Source organism: Phaethon aethereus (assembly GCF_964289735.1).
Source record: "Phaethon aethereus genome assembly, chromosome: 3".
NCBI classification, from domain to species: domain Eukaryota; kingdom Metazoa; phylum Chordata; class Aves; order Phaethontiformes; family Phaethontidae; genus Phaethon; species Phaethon aethereus.
Genome location: NC_138576.1, coordinates 96,358,431 through 96,378,192, shown reverse-complemented (window position 1 = coordinate 96,378,192; position 19,762 = coordinate 96,358,431). Strand labels below are relative to the sequence as shown.

The 19,762-nt window shown below is 40.4% G+C and overlaps 1 protein-coding gene across 1 annotated transcript in view; it reads left to right on the top strand.

Moving 5' to 3' along the window:
- The window catches only part of KCNK5 (potassium two pore domain channel subfamily K member 5), a gene marked incomplete at its 3' end in the record, with an annotated part of 31,565 nt that extends 22,240 nt beyond the window's left edge, over nucleotides 1–9,325 (top strand). The window contains exons 2-5 of the mRNA XM_081998297.1: nucleotides 4,700–4,811; nucleotides 6,234–6,400; nucleotides 7,531–7,699; nucleotides 8,505–9,325. Coding sequence (XP_081854423.1) covers nucleotides 4,700–4,811; nucleotides 6,234–6,400; nucleotides 7,531–7,699; nucleotides 8,505–9,325 — 1,269 coding nt within the window. The remainder of the gene's footprint in view (nucleotides 1–4,699; nucleotides 4,812–6,233; nucleotides 6,401–7,530; nucleotides 7,700–8,504) is intronic.
- Between the last annotated feature and the right edge of the window lie 10,437 nt (nucleotides 9,326–19,762).

Sequence of the window (19,762 nt, the reverse complement as noted above, 5' to 3'; positions counted from 1 at the left end):
AAATGCTTACATTCACAATAAAAGAACTTGAGAAAGAAGCAAAATTAAATCTATGTTCCTTCAGAGTCAGAAGGGAGGACAAAGCCTGGGAGTCCTGAAAGGATGCATCAGTTAGTGCTTTAATGGACTCCACTTTTGGATGAAGTGGACAGCTGTGATTCTTCTTTACGTACATGGTAATACTCTGAGAGTGGAATGAAAGCCGCTGGTTCTGATTTCAGGCTTACTAGTTCAATTACGTCTCTTTTCTTATGGAGAAACACTTAGCTTTTGCAAAAAGGAATTGTTCATACCATTGGGAGAAGCTTAAAACTGCCATTAGACTTAAGTGTCAGATCTCCAGGGAATGCTTTGAATAGTATGGGAGGTTTCAGCCTCTTCAAAAGAGACCTGGGCACTGGCGCTGAGCAGTATTTGGCTGTTCTTTTTATATGTAATAGGGTGGCAGTGGGGCAGGATCTGTTGCTCTAGTTTTATATGGTCTGTTTATTGCCTTGTGTCTTTAGTCTGGCCTATCTGTCTATCTGGCCATAAGTACCTCAGAAGTCCTTTTTCTTTCCTATTGCTCATTATTATCAGATCCAGCTAATCCTTATTAAATATGAAATTATTAATACTTCATACACAAAACCTGTATCACAGCTTTATTGCCGTCCTTAACTGTTAGAATAACATCGCTAACCACATGTGGATCCATGCACCAGTATGCTGGGGGCCACCCAGCTGGAAAGCAGCTTTTCAGAAGACCTGGGGGTCCTGGTGGACATCAGGTTGAACATGGAGCCAACAATGTGCCCCTGCAGCAAACGTAGCTAAAGGTATCCTGGGCTGCATTAAGCAAAGCATTGCCAGCAAGTCGAGGGAGGTGATCCTTCCCCTCTACTCTGTACTGGTGAGGCCACACCTGGAGTACTGTGTTCAGTTCTGGGCTCCCCAATACAAGAGACATGCTGGAGAGAGTCCAGCAAAGAGTCATTGAGATGATCAAGGGAGTGGAGGATGCTCTAGTCCTCCTATGAAGAAAGGCTGACGGAGCTGAGACTCTTCAGTCTGGAGAAGAGAAGGCTCAGGTGCATCATAAACACCTGAAGGGAGGGTATAAAAGAATATTTTCTGCTGTTCCTAGAAAGAAAATAAAGACTTGTGCACTTGTTCGCGCTTACAAAGACAAAAGGTCTGTCCTGTTTTTCCTTCTTCAGGCCAAGAAGCCAAAGTAAAATTGCATATTCCACATACCTAGTTATGACAAAACCCACTTGTATGTAGGCAGTCTCCAGCGCGCTTGTTCCCTTAGTTTTATACCCTTGCGTTACTTCTACAGGGATGAAATGTCATGCTGTTGTGATCCATTTTACCTTGCAGTGGTATCGATGAAATTCAAACCTAACCATCCATCCTGCTAATACAAAGACAAGGACAGCTAAGGCGGGTCTGCTGATTATCGCAAGCTTTTAAGCCACTGTAGAGACTTGCCCTAGCAAACCTCCAGGGACTCTAGATCTTCTTTTCCTTTTTCATTTGACAAAGTGCAGACTTGTGCTGGTAGAGGGTGAGGGGGAAGAGAAGGTTTGATTCCTGTGAGGCAAAAATCATTTGACTGAAAAGAAAGTCCTGCCTTTATCAGTACAAACTCTCATGAGGTGGGATTTAAGGCGATGTGTAAATTCTGAGTTAGTTAACTTAGTTTCAGCTTTTGAATTTGTGAATACTTGAAAAGGTATTTTCTAAATGACATCTTTCAAGACTTTAAAAACACTTGCACCATTATCTTCTTTTTCCTCTCCCTCCTTGCCTCCTACTTTCGCATCCAAAGGCTTGTGAGAGCAAATTTTCTGTAGTTTAAGAAATCCAGCAAAAGCAACCTGGGGCATTTGTATCCTAGCATATGAAAATAAAGGTACCTCTGACATTGCCTAACAGCTTTACCAAGCGAAAAAAACATATTTGGTCTTCAGTTGTATAGTGTCCACTCACATTGTTTGAAGCCAAAATATTTAATTATTTCAGTATGGGCAAAAGTTATGCTGCCTGGAAAACAGCTACGTGTTTCCCACTGCACCAAAGCTATCTAAGCATGTTTTGTGACCATCTTTGTTCCTCCAGCTGGGATGCATATAGTACATTCAGGCTTATTGCAGGCATAAAGTAACTTAAAAGACTAAACTGTGGGTCATAGGTAATTGTGTGCTAATAGCAGATAGCTGCGTGCAGATAGGGACAGGAAGAAGGTGGCAGCTTTGGCTGGAGAGTATCTATGATTCTCTATATAAAGTCTTTATATAACTCAGAGAGCTGGCCATCTCTCTCCCAGAATAACTGCCTGGGTGTGAAGGGCAGCTGTGTACTACTCAGACCAGCAGCTTTTTCCCCTTGGGTCTGGGCCCCTTCACACCTCTAGACCTCAAACGCTGGCAGACCTTAACGTAACTGTACGTACTGGGAAACTGAGCTCATTAGCTCAGGCTGAAGGTGGAGTAATGCAATGAGATAATGGCCCAGTGACAATGGAAACAGATACTTCACTGCTGCTCTTATGAGATCACTTGCTCTGTGAAGAAATAACAATTTAAAAAAAAAAAATCCAAGCGCACGTATAGCATGGAAAATGACTGGAGAACTGGTGTTTGATAGAACATTTAGTGTGGTATTGCTGAGCAGTGGAAGAAGTCAAAGCATCTTTTCAGAGATAATAGGTCACAGATTGTGTCTATTGGGTACTTTGGACATCCTTTGGGACTTTTAGGAAGTTCATCTCCAGACGGTATCAGAGATGAAGTTACTTTGACTGGTGTCTACTCAGATGAATTCTTATAATCCATTGTAGCTGCCTCAATGTGTGTGTTTGGGTTTTTTTTGTTTGGTTTGGTGTTTTGTTGTTGTTGTTTTTTGGAAGGGGGTGGCATTGTGTGTTTATTTGCCTGCTCTGGACCTGCCCATTTTAGGGCTACTTGTCATTTCAGCACTACTTTCTTATGACAAATGACTGCCTTGGTGAGAAAACTCTCTCTATATCCTTTTCTATCCAGAAAAGGAAGGCTATGGAAAGACACTGCATGCAGTTTTGCACACACATTGAGTTTACCAGGAGAAAAATCTAGTCCTGTACCTTCATTCACTTTCAGTGCTTCCCCTTTTATCTTCTGTAATAGCTTGTGTGTTGAAAGTGCATTTTTAATTAAATTGTTTGCATCTTGTATATGCACAATACATTCACTTTGAGGGCCTTTTTATTACAGTAGGAGGGTGGTGATATGTAATAAGTCTCAAGAATAATTAAAACCTGTGTTAACTTGTGTCTGTTTTCAGTAGCGATTGAACTTTGTGTTGAGTCTCTGCTGGGTCCAAGATCAGATCTTAATCAAGTAGGAAGGACGGGGTGACGAGGGAAGGAAGAGCTGGGTGTAGGTACCTCTGTAATTTCTTACCAGTTTAAGATAAACCTCACCTGTCACGTTTATTTAAAAGAAGTATATTGCCTTCAATTTTAGCTATTTAGCTCAAGATAATTTTTGTGTTCAACACTTACTGAGGGAGAAACACAGAAAGTGGGATAATGGCATGAGTCAACTTTTGGAGGTACCTTCACCTCTCCTTTATATGGACATAGCCTCAGAGTTTTGTTCAGATGACCTTGGTTTACACCAAAGGGAAAAAAACAGAGTAACCTGAGATGGCTTTAGCTGCAGCACGGTGTGACAGAGCAAAGATTTAAATAACTAGGGATGTCTAGGAGAGAATATGATAAATTGTTTTTTTCTTTTACTTTGGGGAGGTAGAAATACATGTTAGGACTGGCAAGATACATGATTTTGATCTGAAACTTTGACTTCACTAAATAGTCATTATGTTTTTCATCAATATGTTTTCTACGGTCTAGTTTTGGAAGGGCAGGGGAGGCTGGGTTGTCAAAGTCCCTTAGCACAAAAGATGAAGATGACTAATAATTCTTGAATACGTGAAGACCTGAACAGATGTTAAAAAATTGGCTTGCTGAATCTGTGGAAATGTCAGCAACTACACTTGCTTCCCTAAAATATTGTAAACTAGTGCTTTGCATTCATCATTGCGCACCAGATTCAAAGATGGGATACAAAAGGGGCCAGATTCAAGGATGATGATTAGAGTCTTGTTGCATGAAATACTTTGGAAAAGTATTGATTTGTCTTTGCTGAAAAGTAGTTTTACATTGGCTTGTAGATGGTTTGACTTCGCCAGGGACAGCAGGTGAATTAACGTTAATTGCACTAGCTTTGCCAAGGGTTCTATGACATCCTGCTCATACCCAAGTCAAGCTGAGGCATGTAACAGTGTTTTGAAATGGTTAGTAGTTCTGAAGATGTCCCTAATATTAAACCAAATTCAAAACTGCATTGGAGGTTAAATGCTAGTTCAGTCTGGAGGAGTGTGGTCTCTGGAAGAGATCCATTTGGGTTGAACTGGTAAATCAAGTAAAAGCTTATCTAATTAAAACCCCCTATTTAAATGTCAGAGCACCTGCACTACTTTTTCTTAGGTGAAGAAAGTTTTTAGTACTCCATAAAATTATTGCTAGCTAATATACTAGGCTAGCCTTCACAAAAAAACTCGAGTGTTTATTTTGAAAGTATGAACAAAGGGGGAAAACCTGAGAGGGACAGACACGTTTCTTTTTCAGGCTGCCAGGATTTTCCAAGAATGACTGTAAACTGTTTTCTTACAGGTTGTGTCAAATGCTGCTGGACAGGGGGTTGCCATCACTGGGAACAATACTTTCAACAACTGGAATTGGCCTAACGCTGTGATCTTTGCTGCTACTGTGATCACTACAATTGGTAAGTATTTATTAGGTCAATTTTCCTAACTGTAGTTTTCTATATGCTCTAGTTTAGTTGTATTCTTCCATTTATGTGTCAAGCTAGCCACTGAATAAAGTCCCCATGGCTGAAGTTGCCTACAGTATGTGTTTACCCACGGGCTCATAGAAGAAAAAAACCAGATTTTTGGCCCTCTCCATGGGTATACAGAAGAGAAATGTGTGCCTTTCCAATACATAACAGATTCAAGGTGCTGTTGGGGATGACTGGTGTCATTCCAGTTCCATTAATTCATGCACTTAGATTTCCAAATCATAAGATCCCAAATCAAAAGCGTTACAAAACATTCCATTAAACTAATTCTTAAAGCATGTGCATATGTGGGTTTTGTATAGCTGTCCTGTTACTCACGTGCATCCTCTTAAGCTACTGAATTATGTGTGTTCTTGGCTTGCAGAACAATCTAGACTTTTTATCTATCTCTTAAAGAAGGCAAAGTAGAACAAGTTGTTATCTTCTAAAACTCACTACTGATTTGTGCTTGTAAAACCCTCTGCATTGAAAGACTTCCTCCTCCTTTGATATACAGATTTTCAGGGCTCAACATCATCTGCCTTCTGCTTTTACAGAAAAATCTTTGCTACACCTTACAATGCAAAAAAACCAGGAATGCAAAATAACCAGAGAAGGCTGGACATATATGGAAATGGAAGTCTTACTGTTAAACCATATGCAGTACTGTGGTTTTCCTTATTTGAAACTCCCAATACCCACCTTATAATATAACTGATGACAAAATCTTGAAGTCAGGAACACACCTAAATAAGAAAGCTCTGGCAGAAGTTCAGGAAATAGGCTGCTGATTTTAGAGGCTGAGTTTGTAATGCCCTGCTGGGTTCTGTGAACAACAAAGAACTAAATTCACCTGAAACACCTTGCTATATCACAAGTCACCTTGCACTTAACTCACAAACCCTTATCCTGGAAAGGTACCAGGTCACAAGTTAAATGTGTATAGTGGATCTTTCATGTGGAAGCTAGCTTCAGGATGAATTTTAAGCTTTCATTCTATAAAAGTGATTCAGTCAAGTTTTTAACAGTGCTTCTTAAGGCTGGGCAATCATATTAGAAGTTTTGAGATGAGCTTTATTTCATATTTGTCACATCTTGTCAAGAAAATGATGCATAAAGTCTAGGAAACACTTAAAATGCAGTAATCCTCTCAGCCTGCATTAATGGAATACACATTTGCTAGAGTAGAATTGGAAGGCATCCAGATTCAGAAGATCAGCAGCTGGAGTAGACTCAAGCGCTTATAGATGGTGAAGTAAGGAGCATCTGATACAGCAGAATCCCACGCAGTGTTGTTTTGTGCATAGGTAAAATTGCCTTGAATTCTCTGCAACAACAACAGACTGTGCACATACTTACCTCTTTTAGGTTACGGAAATGTTTCTCCAAAGACACCCTCTGGGCGTCTCTTCTGCATATTTTATGGGCTCTTTGGAGTTCCTCTCTGCTTGACGTGGATCAGTGCTCTGGGGAAGTTCTTTGGAGGACGTGCCAAGAGGCTGGGCCAGTTTCTGACAAAAAGAGGAGTAAGCCTGGTAAGGCCTTCTCTTGTTTACCCTCGTGCTGTGCATTTTTGATGTATGAATTAAACTTACACTTCTTAACTTACCTGCTAATCTTGCTAGTAAATGAACACTTGCACAAATAGGAATTTTCCCAAACGGTGTTGCACAGAGATAAGTGAAAGGGGGATTGGGTCTGACATGTTAGTTCTGCAAGAAGTTTTAGCAAAATGAGATCTTATAGAAATCTTTGATACTAAATACAGATCTTGCTGCTTTGATGGAGACATACATATCTCCTTACATTAGAAACCTGTGAGACAAATGTAGGTGAGGCTCCATTTCACAGGCGTTCTGTGCAAGCTCCTCTGGCACGGAAATAAGCTGTCCTGCTTTGTTCCCACCTGCTTCTGTGCTAGTATGAATAGACCCTGCCGTGCAGTGAACCAACTGGAAAATAACGTTTTGTTCTGAGTTACTGGCTTGCGGGTTTTTTGTTTGTGACTTTTTGTAATTTTTTTGGTGGTGGGTCTGTCACGTGTCCCACTCGCCCTTGAGTGAGTTCGATCTCAGTTCTAACTCTGCACAGAGATGGGAGGCAATACAAGGCCATAGTGCTTGGAGGACAATGGGACTAGTTTAGGTCCTGGTTTCAGAAACAGAGCAAGAACTTTCATGGTTCAGCATCTGAGAAGAAAGTACAGAAAATTATGGTGAAATGCATGTGTGTGTGCAGCTCTGTGCAGAGGTTACGTGAGTGGCAAAGGTAGGAAGGCACCTTCAACACTTCTGATCCCCTATACTCAAATGAATAAAAGGAAAACCAGAGGTACTGACTGCTTTTTAGACTAGAGTGCTATGTCTGCATCCCATGCTTATTTCTAAAATATCAGGAACTCCTCAAACTTTTCAAGAGTATGCAAGAAAATTATGAGGAAATAATCCTGTTTTGAGCAACTACTTGTAAGAATAGTGAGTTCTGCATAAAGGAAAAAAATAGTTGTGTGTTTGCTTCAGCCAGTGTCTTTTAGTTATGGCTGATAAACTGTTTGCACAAAACTCTAAAATGTCTGACACTGTCAGATGACGCTTTATGCCATGGATGGGAAAAGAAAATTTGGAGATCTTTCCCTGACTTTTTTTTTTGTCTTCTTTCTTCACAGAGGAAAGCACAAATTACATGCACAGCTATTTTCATTGTTTGGGGTGTCTTGGTCCATCTGGTTATTCCTCCCTTTGTCTTTATGGTGACTGAAGGATGGGATTACATTGAAGGCCTCTATTTCTCATTCATCACTATCACCACCATAGGATTTGGAGATTTTGTTGCTGGTGAGGAATTGTATTTTATGTATTATTTAACTACATGCATACTGTGACAATTCTGTTTCCAAACTCTAATTCGAAAAGGTGATTTCTAAGCTTTTCCAAAACGTTTTGCTTAATAAAAGGTTCAGTTAAAACTGGGTACTGATCCAATGGGCTAGATCTGGCTCTTCAGCCTTGGTTTAGATACCTAAGGCCTTTATTGGACTAAGTCTGGAGCTTATAACACTTTCAGGTGCCCTAGGTTCCTATTTCAGGCAAGGAGCTATCCTATCCACCATGATAGTTAAGCACCTTTGAATGGGATCCAGTATCCTAAGCAAGGGTGCATAAGTACTGAGCAGCTGTCTAGAGCTAGTCAGGAAACGCTGAGCATACTGGTGTCTCCCTCCTAAATCTTGTCTTTCTCCAAAATTCACTGCCTTATTCAGGGCTTTGGACATGGTCCTTGAGATAAGGATTCAGAATTCCACTTTCAAGGAGAGTATTTATATCCATACCTCAATGGCAGAGAGAAGGCTTATAATCTTCAAACAGGAAAAAAGTTCACTTTTATAGTTTAGGAGGAGAGGCTAAATATGCTGCCATTTTACGTTGTAAGTCCAGTGGTCTACAGCCAAGAAGTGGAAGACCTGGAATAAACTTTTTCTGTCGTAAGGGTTTCAGATCCCCACTTACCACCCCTCAGAGCAGTGTTCAAACAACTAGGCTCTGTTAGTGTGGAAGGGAGTAGTTCTCAGGGTCATACCTTCAAAGATTTATCAGCTGCAAATCCTCTTTCAGTAATGTTCTTGTCTTTAATTCTTTGTAGGGGTAAATCCAGATGCAAACTATCATGCCCTTTACAGATATTTTGTGGAGTTGTGGATCTATCTGGGACTAGCTTGGCTTTCACTCTTTGTTAACTGGAAGGTCAGTATGTTTGTGGAAGTCCACAAAGCGATCAAGAAACGGAGGAAAAAAAGAAAAGAGTCATTTGACAACCATCCTCGGTCTAAAAAACCCCTTCAAATGGGTACCTCAAAGGATGTCAACATTTTCAGCTTCCTTTCAAAGAAGGAAGAGACCTACAATGATCTTATTAAGCAAATTGGGAAAAAGGCCCTGAAGACAAACAGTGACAAAATTATTAAAGTAGAAAATACTAAACAAAATATGCAGAATGCCAGTATAGATGCCCAGGTGACTTACACAAAGACAGAGTCATTTGAGTATGATGAGGCTTCCCTGGACATTCAGAATGGTCACGTACTGAGACCTCTGCATGATAAACGTATTGGAGACAGCCCTCTAGAAGGAACCATGTTTGTAAACCAGCTAGACAGGATTAGTGAAGAAGAAGGTGAAGTGTGGGATTCCAGAGACTATCGACCCTTGATATTTGAGAATGCCAATATAACATTTGTAAATGAAGAGGATGATGAAGAGGGGGATATCTCAGATGATGAGGAAACATCAAAATCCTCCATGGATGACAATCTTGCAGAGGAATCTGAAACTGCGAAAAAGCTGGTAAAATTCCCATCCTCTGATGAATCTACCTTTACCAATAACGAGCTAGAACTTTCTGTGCCTTATGAACAACTGATGAATGAGTATAACACAGTAAGCAATGTGAAGGCTGCAACGTGAAGCATGTTTGACAATGGTTTTCTGAAAGTGGTCAGTGCATATTGAAGAAATTAACAGAGCAAGGAGAAAAGTATGTTTTTGCAACTTCTCCTGTCTCTTTGAAAACAAAAACAAGTCCCAAACTAAAAAACTCCAGTGTCCTTTTCCCATCCTAAGTTGGTTTCTGAGCCCATTAGCTTTGCTTATCTGAAAAACTTGTAAAATAACAGTTGAATTTGGAGTACTGCTCCTTCTTGGGATTTTATGGTTCTTGAACAAAGTAGAAAAGACTAGTTAATACACTGGACCTGCTCTGCAGTTATGCATTTCATTGAGGATTTAGTTTGGGAGTGTAACTATACTGTTGCAAAGAGACTGTTTTGGGCATCAAATGTGTTCGGTTACTCTATTAGCCTTGACTATTGTTGTTACCACAAAAAAAATTGGGCAGCCACTAGTTGTACTTAATGAGAAAACTTTAGATGGAATACCAGGACAATCTGAGCTGAGGTGCACTGGCAGACTGAGGAGGAAGCTTCTGAAACTTCTGTCTAAATTATGTCAGTGCTTGTCAAACTATAGTGAATTGTAGTTTCATAAATAAAATATTAACGTTAAAAATTCCAAAGGAATGGATTGAGAAGGAGCCCTCTAACAAGGAAGAATCATCTGGGATGAAGCTCACCAATTGGGCTGCTAAACTGCACATCAGCCCCACAACTGTTAAAGAGTAAAGTGACTGGAAGACCTATTGATCAAAGCATATATGAGCACAAGCAGGATGCAATGAAATTTTTAATGTTGAAAGTGTCCTTCCACTGTCCATTTCCTAGAGGAAATACTTGAATGAACCTTATACAGTATCTATGTACAGGTGAAGTTTTATTGACACTGTCTTCTGAGGAAAAAATCACCTTGGGAGGCACAGATATTCTCCAAATGCCCTAATGCCTGTCAGAAGGGACCTGTAGCACTGCTGCTGATCTGTGCAGTGTGTTAATCAGTATTGTTGTCTTATGTTCCTCCCTGCCTTGGTACTTAGACTTGAATGAGAGATGATTTTTTTTTTTTTTTAAACAGTTGATTACATTTTCTTTATTTCTTTTGTTTTAAAGTTTGACCTATGTGCATATACAATGGTTATTCTATCCCACTTTCAAGAAGTCTGGGCAATGTCAAATCTTGGGCAAGCTGAGATGTGATCAAGTGACTTAAAACCATAAGGCACTTTTAAAAAGGAACTTTGGCTCTAAGGTCCTGAAAGTATTCTTTTGGCTTGGAGATGGGCTTCTGATTGAGAAGGAAGTATGTCTTTTCAAAACATTTATGCCCAAATTGGTTTGGCTACAAAGAAAATTATACCATAGTTTTATTTATTTCTTTTTCCATATCTATGTGTTAACCCTGACAACTCTTTCAAACGAGGCTCTTGATTACATGTTGTCAAAAGGTACTGACTTCAGTTGTATCCAATATACCTGAAATGGAAAATAGCCAAGACCTTTGAACCTTAACACGTCAAGTTCTGTCATTCTGTTTAGTTTTACAGTATTTAAGTCATTCCAGTATGTCCAAAAGTTTCCAAAGTTCAGTGAACAGTTAAAAGTCGTTGTTTTCAGTCTAAAGCTGGCAGACTCACTAGGTCCGTAGGAAGAGCTTATGGAATCTTGCAATGTTGATCTTGAATTACTAGATATTTCTAATAACTGCAGATATTGACTGCAGCTTCAGTTGCTGGCCTCTTCTACAGAAGAACAACATATGGGAAACGGGCACTCTTGTTGGATGGCCTGTTGATGGGAAGTTTTTGAAGTCATCTACTGTGAGACAAGGGACTGTCTTTACTAGTCTTTTTTTTCCCCCAGAATTTTCCATGTATATGACTTTTTTAAATAGAAAGTGAACACAAGGGTAGGGGCACCTCTGTTATACTGGCAAAAATGTGGAATTGACATCATTGGATTGGGTAGTTAATCTGTATTTTGTGATAATATTGCTGAAGAGAGATTCTAATTTTGAATCAAATTTCATTATATTACTGTTGTTTGGAGCAGGAGTGGCTGGATGAATTTGACTTGTATCTGACAGGAAAGAGGCAAAGGCCCTGTCAAAGATTCTGATTTACTTCTAGTAGACACCCCTACCCCTGTCATTTTAAAATGACTCCAAGCCCTTCCAAGTATTTCTATATATCTGAGGGGTTGTGCTTGACAGCTATACCTTGGAACTGTAAGAAATGGTGGGTAAGACTATAAGACTATGTGCATGATATACAGGATGCTTGTGTAGCAAGTTTAGTCTTCTCTTTTTTTTTTGCTTTAAAAAAGTGCACATTAGCTTAAAAGAAAATGAGGAAGCACTCCATATATGGAGCTTTTGTTGTCCTTCAACTTGTCTTCCATTATTAATGCAAAGATCAAAGTTTTAGTGACAGTTAGAAAGCTGCAGGACAGTGAGGAGAGAAAGGCTTGCTGAAAGTGCATGAAATAGAAAAGCATAGCCCAATCTTCATTTAAAAAAAGAAAAAAAATTCTCTTTAATACAGAAGTAATACAACCCAGACACTTGGCTGGGCTGCTTTGATTGGGAGGGGATGTTGCACACTGGAACCTAGACTCTCCGTTCTCCGTAGCAAAGTGCACTTGTACGCCAGAGCCGAGAATGGATGGGATCTGTTTCATATTATCAAGTTAGATGTAGCTCTCTGGCCTTTCCCAGTGGAGTCAGCATAGACTATAAGTCTGGATAATAAGTACCATGGGATTTAAAGTAATAGTTTAAATTTATTAGAATGAAGTACAATATTCCCGCTTTTTTTGGGAAACATGATCACACCTCACAAAACTGTTCTCGAGACATCCCACCATGTGCCTTAATGTAATCCTAACACTGGGAAAAAATTCCTCTTTACGCAGGGGCCAACACAATTGGTCTCGTTAAGCCCTACTTGTTTTCAGTGTTTTGGAGGGGTGCAGTTAGCGCATAGCTTTCATACTGGCTCTCTCCAAAAAGTTGAACCATTTCCCAGGGTTTTTTAAATTACGGTGCCATCTCAGAACTGCCGAAGTGCTAAGCAAGACAGCTTTTTGCCTGCCTGTCTTCCACATCTTAAGAAAAGCAGCCGCCTGAGGAAGCTAAATTAATGTCTTTCTGCCTTCAGATTTACATGTAATGAGTTAGAGGAGTGTCCAGGCTGGTTTTTAAGCTATTCAGCCCCAAAAGTGCCTCTGATTGAATTCCCCAGTGCTACTTGGTAAGGTCTTGTTGTAGTTATTTCAATTATCTGATCAATCTGGAAATCTGGAATCCAATTTTCTTTGGATGCCATGTAAGGTTTCATTTGGCTAACCAATAATGTTAATAGCTCTTTTAATGCTATGGAATTAGTTATAGGTGAGACAGATCTCTTCCTGGAAAGAGAGAAAAGGAGGTTTTTTAAAAAAGAAAAAAAGCTTAAAAGCACATATAAGGGATGGAATAGAAGTGGAAACTCTTCTTTCTAGCTATTACCTACAAGTAGATTGTATTTCCAGTCACATCATGTGAAGTGTGGGTCCACTTTTACAATGTAAACTTACTGATTTTGCCAAGATGAGCCAATACTTTAAAAAATTAAAAACAAAACAAAACAAAACAAACCTGAAATGTGACAACAAAAGTCTGTTCCTACAAAAGGCCTTTTAAGTGCTACAGACTATGTGACCCCATCCTTCATGACATCATTGTGACACTTCTTAGTTTTGTCTTGTGCTATCGAAGCCTATTTTGACCAAAAGAGCATCATTTTCAGATACATATCTCACAGCAGGCAGTCTAACACATCTGATACACTGGTACGAAATCACTGAGGAAAAACAAAAAGTGGTGTGTTGAATTTTTCTGAACTAATGATTTGTGAATCTGTTGCTGGCAATGGATGTCACAAAACATGCAGAAATAAAAACCATAGACTGATAACAGGTCCATGGTGACACAGTTGTATATGTTGAGATTTTTTTTTTTTCCAGTTGATCTGGGAGAGCATGTGTAGAGACAGACAAGCGTCACTGATGAGGAGAGGAAAAAGCAATATACAAGTCTATTGACCTAAACAAAAAAAACCCCCAAGAATTCTGTTGTAGACTTGTAATTTTTGTGCCTCGTGGGATTCGTTCCATTTGTGATGGATTTACCTTTTTAAAAAAAACTAGCTTGTCTTTCATATGGCTTTTTGAAGTTTGTACAGTTCTGACTTACCACTCCATAATATGCCTGTTTGTCTGTTCTTTGTTGCTGATTGTCACTGGAATCACACTGTATGTAAATATTTGCTAAGTCTTTGTAAAATGTAATTTATTTTAATATTTTGCAATAAAAATTTTACAATTTATCCTCTCTGTCATGAGGAGAATGGCAATCAAGATATGAGATTTCTTTTTTTAACAACTGCTACACTTACAATGTACCTCACAGATGAGACTGGTCCTGGTCCAAAGAGCTCGAAGGTAAGGAGCTGATAAAGCAAGTTGTTTTATGCAAGCAGATGCCTGTACTTGTATGGACTATTGATGACTTCAGTTCAACGGCATCTGGTCTTCAGTTAGATACAGCATAGAAAAGTATTATTCAATAAGGATTTTGGACAGCCATTGAAAGATAAACAAAAGTTTATTCTAGGGGCTGTGTTTTTTCAGGGGGCTGTTTTTAAAGAAGTTGCACTGAGACAGGAAGTGCTAGAATTGATCGGTACTACAAAAAAAGGGGTGTTTATGACTGCCATTGGAATCTTATGCCACAGCTATTAAGATATCTGAATAGCTGTTTATGAATTTTCACAACATTTCTAGCATCAGTGCTCACCATTTTGCAGTCGAAGTATTTGCAGTATTTCAACTCCAGCAGTTTCCTTAAAACACCTTGGAAAATAGGTAACTACCTACCTTAATGGATAGCCATGATAGAGACAGAGCCATGTGCAGAAATTGGGGCAACCTCGGCTTGAGGGCGAAGAGACTGAACCTTATGGGCAACTGAGGGAAATTGCTGAGGTGTGAGCTAGGAAAGTGGGGAGATGCATAGGCACAGGAGGGAAGGGGTGTATGCTGTCGTGGTTTCAGTAAGGGTAGACAATCTCTTCATTTTCCCCCAGCCCCAAAACAGAGGAGTAGTGGAGGAAGAAGAGGTGCCTGATGGGTGTCTGATGCCAAAAACGGCCAAAGAGGGAGATGGGGTCCCCTCATGGAGCTGAGGTCAGGACATGATATGAGTCTGGTAAGCACTTGATAACATTTCTGTCTGCTCCCAGCAGGTTGGAGCCCACAGACTGTAGTTCGCTTTCTGCCCCCAGTATTTTAGTAGAGTGTTAGTAATTTGTATGGGGTAGGGTAGCAAGAAGTAGGAAAACAGGACAAACCTGTATCTGTTAAGCGCCTGTTCTTACGGTCCATGCCTGGCTGTGGGTTTCTCTGAACACAATAGCTTAATAGATAATATCGCAGACCAGCTGACACTTAAAAAACTGAAATCTTTTCACTGAACGCTTATCATAGGTCTTTACAATGTGTGGTGCAACATGATACCAGAGACCTTCAGTTCATGGAAATGAAGAACTCAAACCTTTAGTACCAGGAGATGAAGACGGTGACATGGCAGGTAGAGTTGCTGTTCAGGACCATTTTTGCACAGGAAAAAATGCTATTTCAGTCCCTTCAGGGCAATTTCCTGTAGCTGGACTTAAGCCCTGAAGAACCCATAAAAATCTCTCTTTCAACTCTTACTATGCGAGGACCTGTGGGGAGGTGGGGGAGGGGAGCTCTTGCTCTACAGTTTGAACAGGAAGAGTTTTCTTTTCAAATTCATTACTTGTACCTTGTGCCTTTCAGGAAGGGTTGGGTGGTTTTCACTGTGGGGTTTTTTTTTAATAATTATAGCCTCAACTTTCCCCTAGTAAGATAACTAATACTGTAATATCGGGGAATAAGAGGTTAGGCTGAGCACAGCACCCATTAGACTTGAGCTTCTTTTGGTTCCAAAAACCCCTCAGATCTCCCCTGACCTGCACACAGACCGTGGGCCTCCTCCGCACATCCTGCCTGGCTTCACAGCGTGATTGTGGGCTGTGGCTTGATTTTGACTCTATGCCCGATAAACAAGGGGGAGTGATGGCTGGGTGGGAGCAAACCTAGCCCTGCCGGGGCCAGGCGTCTCACCGAGAGAAAATCCACGGCATTGCCTTTTCCTGGCAGGACCTTGCTGCCTTTACCTCTCTGCTCAAGTCTGCTCGTCACCGACAGGTCTTGTGCAGCCTGGGATACTTGAAGGGCTTGCTGAAGGATTGCTTTTCACTTTCATGTTGGCAGATACCTTCTGCAGTGCAGCTAACGTGACTCCTGCTGACTCACGGCACACGGGCAAAGCCTCAGGGAAAAGGGATGCCCTACTGACCTTCACTGCCTTGATGTCCACCCCAGCTCCCAAGAAAACCAGACTCGTAAGGGGCGGGTTTTTTTGGGGGGTGATGTTTTGTGGAAGCACAGATAGGTGTCCAAGCAGGTGTTTTGTGTCTTGAGATGAAAACAAATTCAAGCAGTGGTTATCATGGACTACACAGCTACCCTAGCACAGGGAGTGGTACCGGGACTGATAGGCGCACAGAGGTCCATAAATGAAACACCCACAAAGATTCAGCTTGCTGACCAAGAAAATTTGCTATTTCACATCAGGGAGCTTAGCTGGAAAGGGAGAGTTGAGGTGGAATAGGATGCTGGAGGTGTTATCTTGCACAGAGGCTCTGTGAAAGCCAGGTAACACGCTCTAGTTGAAGAGGGCTTCCTCTGACAGCCATGTTTCCAAGTACAGCCTGTAGCCAGAACTACTCCTGGCTAAAAAATAAACAAAATATGAGAAATATATTGACATATGACAAATATTCTGATGGAAATATTTTAAAAATCACTTTGAATTTTTAAGTTGAACTGGAACAACTGTAAGAGAGTCTTAATTTTTTATTTTTAGAATTTTTTTTTTGAGGTGCCAGAAGTTGCCTCTCTCTTGTTTCTCCTTGTTGCTCGTAGGAAAGAGTAGAGATGGTGGTAACTCACTCTTCATATTTTGACGGTTGTGTTGTTTTCTACACGGAGGAAGTTGTGGAAAATACACCCTGGGTGCCCTCCCACCCCTTCCTCTTTACTGGGGTGGGGCTGTAAGTGAAAGAGAAAGCAGAATAAAAAACCTGAAAATAAGAATTCTGAAATTGGGGTAAGGGGTTTAAAACACAGAATATCTGAAGTCAAAATTAACTATTCTTCCCACAGACATTCTTTGAAATTTCCCATGCTAACCTTTAATATAAATATTTTTAATGATAACTTTCCTAAATATGCCAGATGAAAGTACTTGTGTTTTCAGATTAGATCTAGGCATTATTTATTCTGGAAAAAAACAAGTACTTTGGCACACTTTTAATCTTGTTTGAATATAAGAGTAGCATGTGGCACCATGATATGCCTTTTGATTGTAAGGAGACTGAAGACAGTATGAATGACCATAGTCCCACTCTGACACCAAAACCAGCTTTGCACTGATCTGTGGACTTATGGCTTTGGGTACTTGTTGATAATGTTTTTGCTTATATAGTTTCTGGGTGTATAAGGAAGTATCATAACTCCTAATGCCATCAACATCAGAGACAAAAATCCTCTTGTGTGCTTATTTGTGGGTTGGGCCCTATCCATACTATCAAAACAAACTCAGTGCAGAGGAGCACTCATTCTTACATACACCTGGTTGCTGGGCAGAACTGCAAAATATGTGCAAGTGAATGTGAAATAAATCTACGTTCATGTTGAAATAGAAGTCATAAGCTTCTGAAGCTAGAGGATAAGTGTTTATTCATAAAGCTGTGTTGTCCTTCGACAACCTTCATGTTTGCTGCTTATCTATCGTACATTGGCGGTTGGTGAAAAGCAAAGGAACAAATCAAGACTTGAGACACAGACAATGTCTTCTGATATTTTCTATTCCTCTCAGCCTGGGACTTTTGCCAACTCCATCTCTGGCACGGCTGGAAAGGAAGGAAAAATAGTAAGCTAATTGGCCTGCTTTTTAATTGCTGATTAGAATGGGAAATGAATACAAGAGCAGGAATAAGCAACATGCCTTGGACATCTGAGGGGGACGCTGCCCTTTTTGGCTGGTTTTGCAGCTGTCATTTTTTAATAAATGATAGAGAATTGGAGGCTTAACTCAAAGTGAGAAAGGCTTGCAAGGGAAGATTTCGCTTAAGGAAGAAGGCCCAGGTTTTAAGATTTTGTGGTGTGCTGCATTTCTTTAGAAACTGGAGCTCTTTAAAATATCAGCCTACACTCTGAGATGTACAACAGATCAGATGAAGGCAAGAATGTAAAGTGAATACCTATTTTTAAATTTTAACCTCCAAGTTCACTGTAGTTCTGTGGTGCAAGTTCTCCATCCTTTACACCTGCTTAAATTGAGGAGAGAACTTGCCACTTAGCACCCACTCTGATAACCCCAGCATGTCACTCAAGCAAAGTTAAAGGGATGAGTTGTTGAATTGAGACCAATTTTTTTAGGGCAAGAGACACAATTTGTATCCAGGACAGGAAGAAATCACAGACCCAAAACTATAGTAGCTGAGGAGTCTCTTCTTTGTGGGGGCATTTGCTCTAAAACACTAGGAAATAAGTTTTCTGGCAAATAATACAAAGCGGTTTTCTGAAGATGGTGTCTGGCCAATTGATACTGACTTTTCTGAGGGAGTTTAATTCTATGATGTTTATCGGTAACTAAAAAGTGTAACCTTATGGGGGCATGAATAGGCGGAAGCTGAAAAATCTGTAGAAAAGAATTGGCAGCCTGTTAAAATGTGTAGGCTTGAGACAGACTTCTTTTGGAGAATGCAATCAAAATAAAAAATAAGGTGGAAATGGATTGAATCTCTCAACTGGCTTTTATTTAAAAGTTTCTGACCCCATATATTAGTGTGCCTTCAAATGCTATGTGGTTTTGGAGATGCTTGGGATAAACTTAGCTTCCTCTGGCACAAAGAGAGAGGAAAAAGCTTTGGCGTTATCACAGTTTATTTACTGTAAAATGACCATTCCTTAAAACAGTAACAACAAGATTCAGGATGAGGAGAGCAGTGACTGGTTTCAAACACTATTCTACTCAGACCTACACAGTAATGACCCAACCGATTTTTCACGGAAGGATACCGCTTCCACCCCTTTTGTCTGTCTCTTCTGGCTCTCACCACTTTTCTCCTTGCTTATATGTCTTAATTTTGCCTTTCCTCTGCTGTGTTGCATCTGTCCTGTTACAATTCCTGTGGCCCCCTAGGAACGTCACGGCTGCCTGCATCAGGACACAACGGCCACTGGCATTTCAGGCTGAGAGCCAGAAGATAGATTTGGCTTCCCAAAAGAGTACAAGCTCAAAGATTGCCAACATGAACTGCTTCAGCTAAAGGAGGCAATGAACAAACAAGGCACCCAGCTGAGTGGTCATGGCTTCCTTCAGTGAAAAAGTTCAAGCTTTTGCACATTTTCAGCCATGCTATTTATATCTGCTGTGGATTTAGTCTTGCAGGGGTATGGTTCAGTAAGGGCAAGGGTAGAGCCCTCACGCGGTGAACTACGGGGCCGCGAGTGGGCCATGATGTGGACTAGGCAAATCTATCTAAATACTTGTAGAGACTTGTTAGTGAGGCTGGGGTTCAAAATAGTTTTTAAAAGAGGCTGTGCCTACTGTGAGTTGTAGTTGCACCCTTTCCCGCTCCATATTCCTCCTCACCTTCTTCTGACCCCAGTTCCCTTTTTTACCACCACTTCAACACTCCCCAATACCTCTTTATGACCACAGTTGTCCCTACTGCTCCAGCCCCTGAACTGGAAGGATTAAAGCTTAGCTCTTTTTTAGTCTGGAACTCTCTGTAAGGTTTCCAATGCCTTAGAAACACTTTAGCTTGCTGCTGTGTGTTCAGACTGCTTGACATGACTACATTTGTCTTGTAGATGTGACCTAAAACTATGTTCCAGTTGCACCAAGTAAGCAGCACAGTTATCACCTGTTTAAATAAACCTTTGGCTCCTAATCAACAATTCAACAGAAGAAAAGAAATTGAATAGAACAAAATATGTTTGATTATTTACTAAAGACATAATGGGCTGGAGACTGAAAACAAAGAGTGAGACTGAGAGCCAGATGGCAACCAATATAACCTAGACAGCCTACATGTTGAGTCTTTAGGGTACAGAAAACTCCCACGGTGGAATTTTTTTAAATACTGGAGAAATCTGTATGTGCTACTTTTCCAATTACAGCTATTCCCAATAAATGCCACAACTGTGACTTTAAAAATATCATAGATCGATGTCAGGAAGCATTTGTGTATTTTATAACACTTAAATGCAAGTGGCCCTAGAACGCTCGTGAGAGGGCGGGAGCGGGAATGGGGTCTCA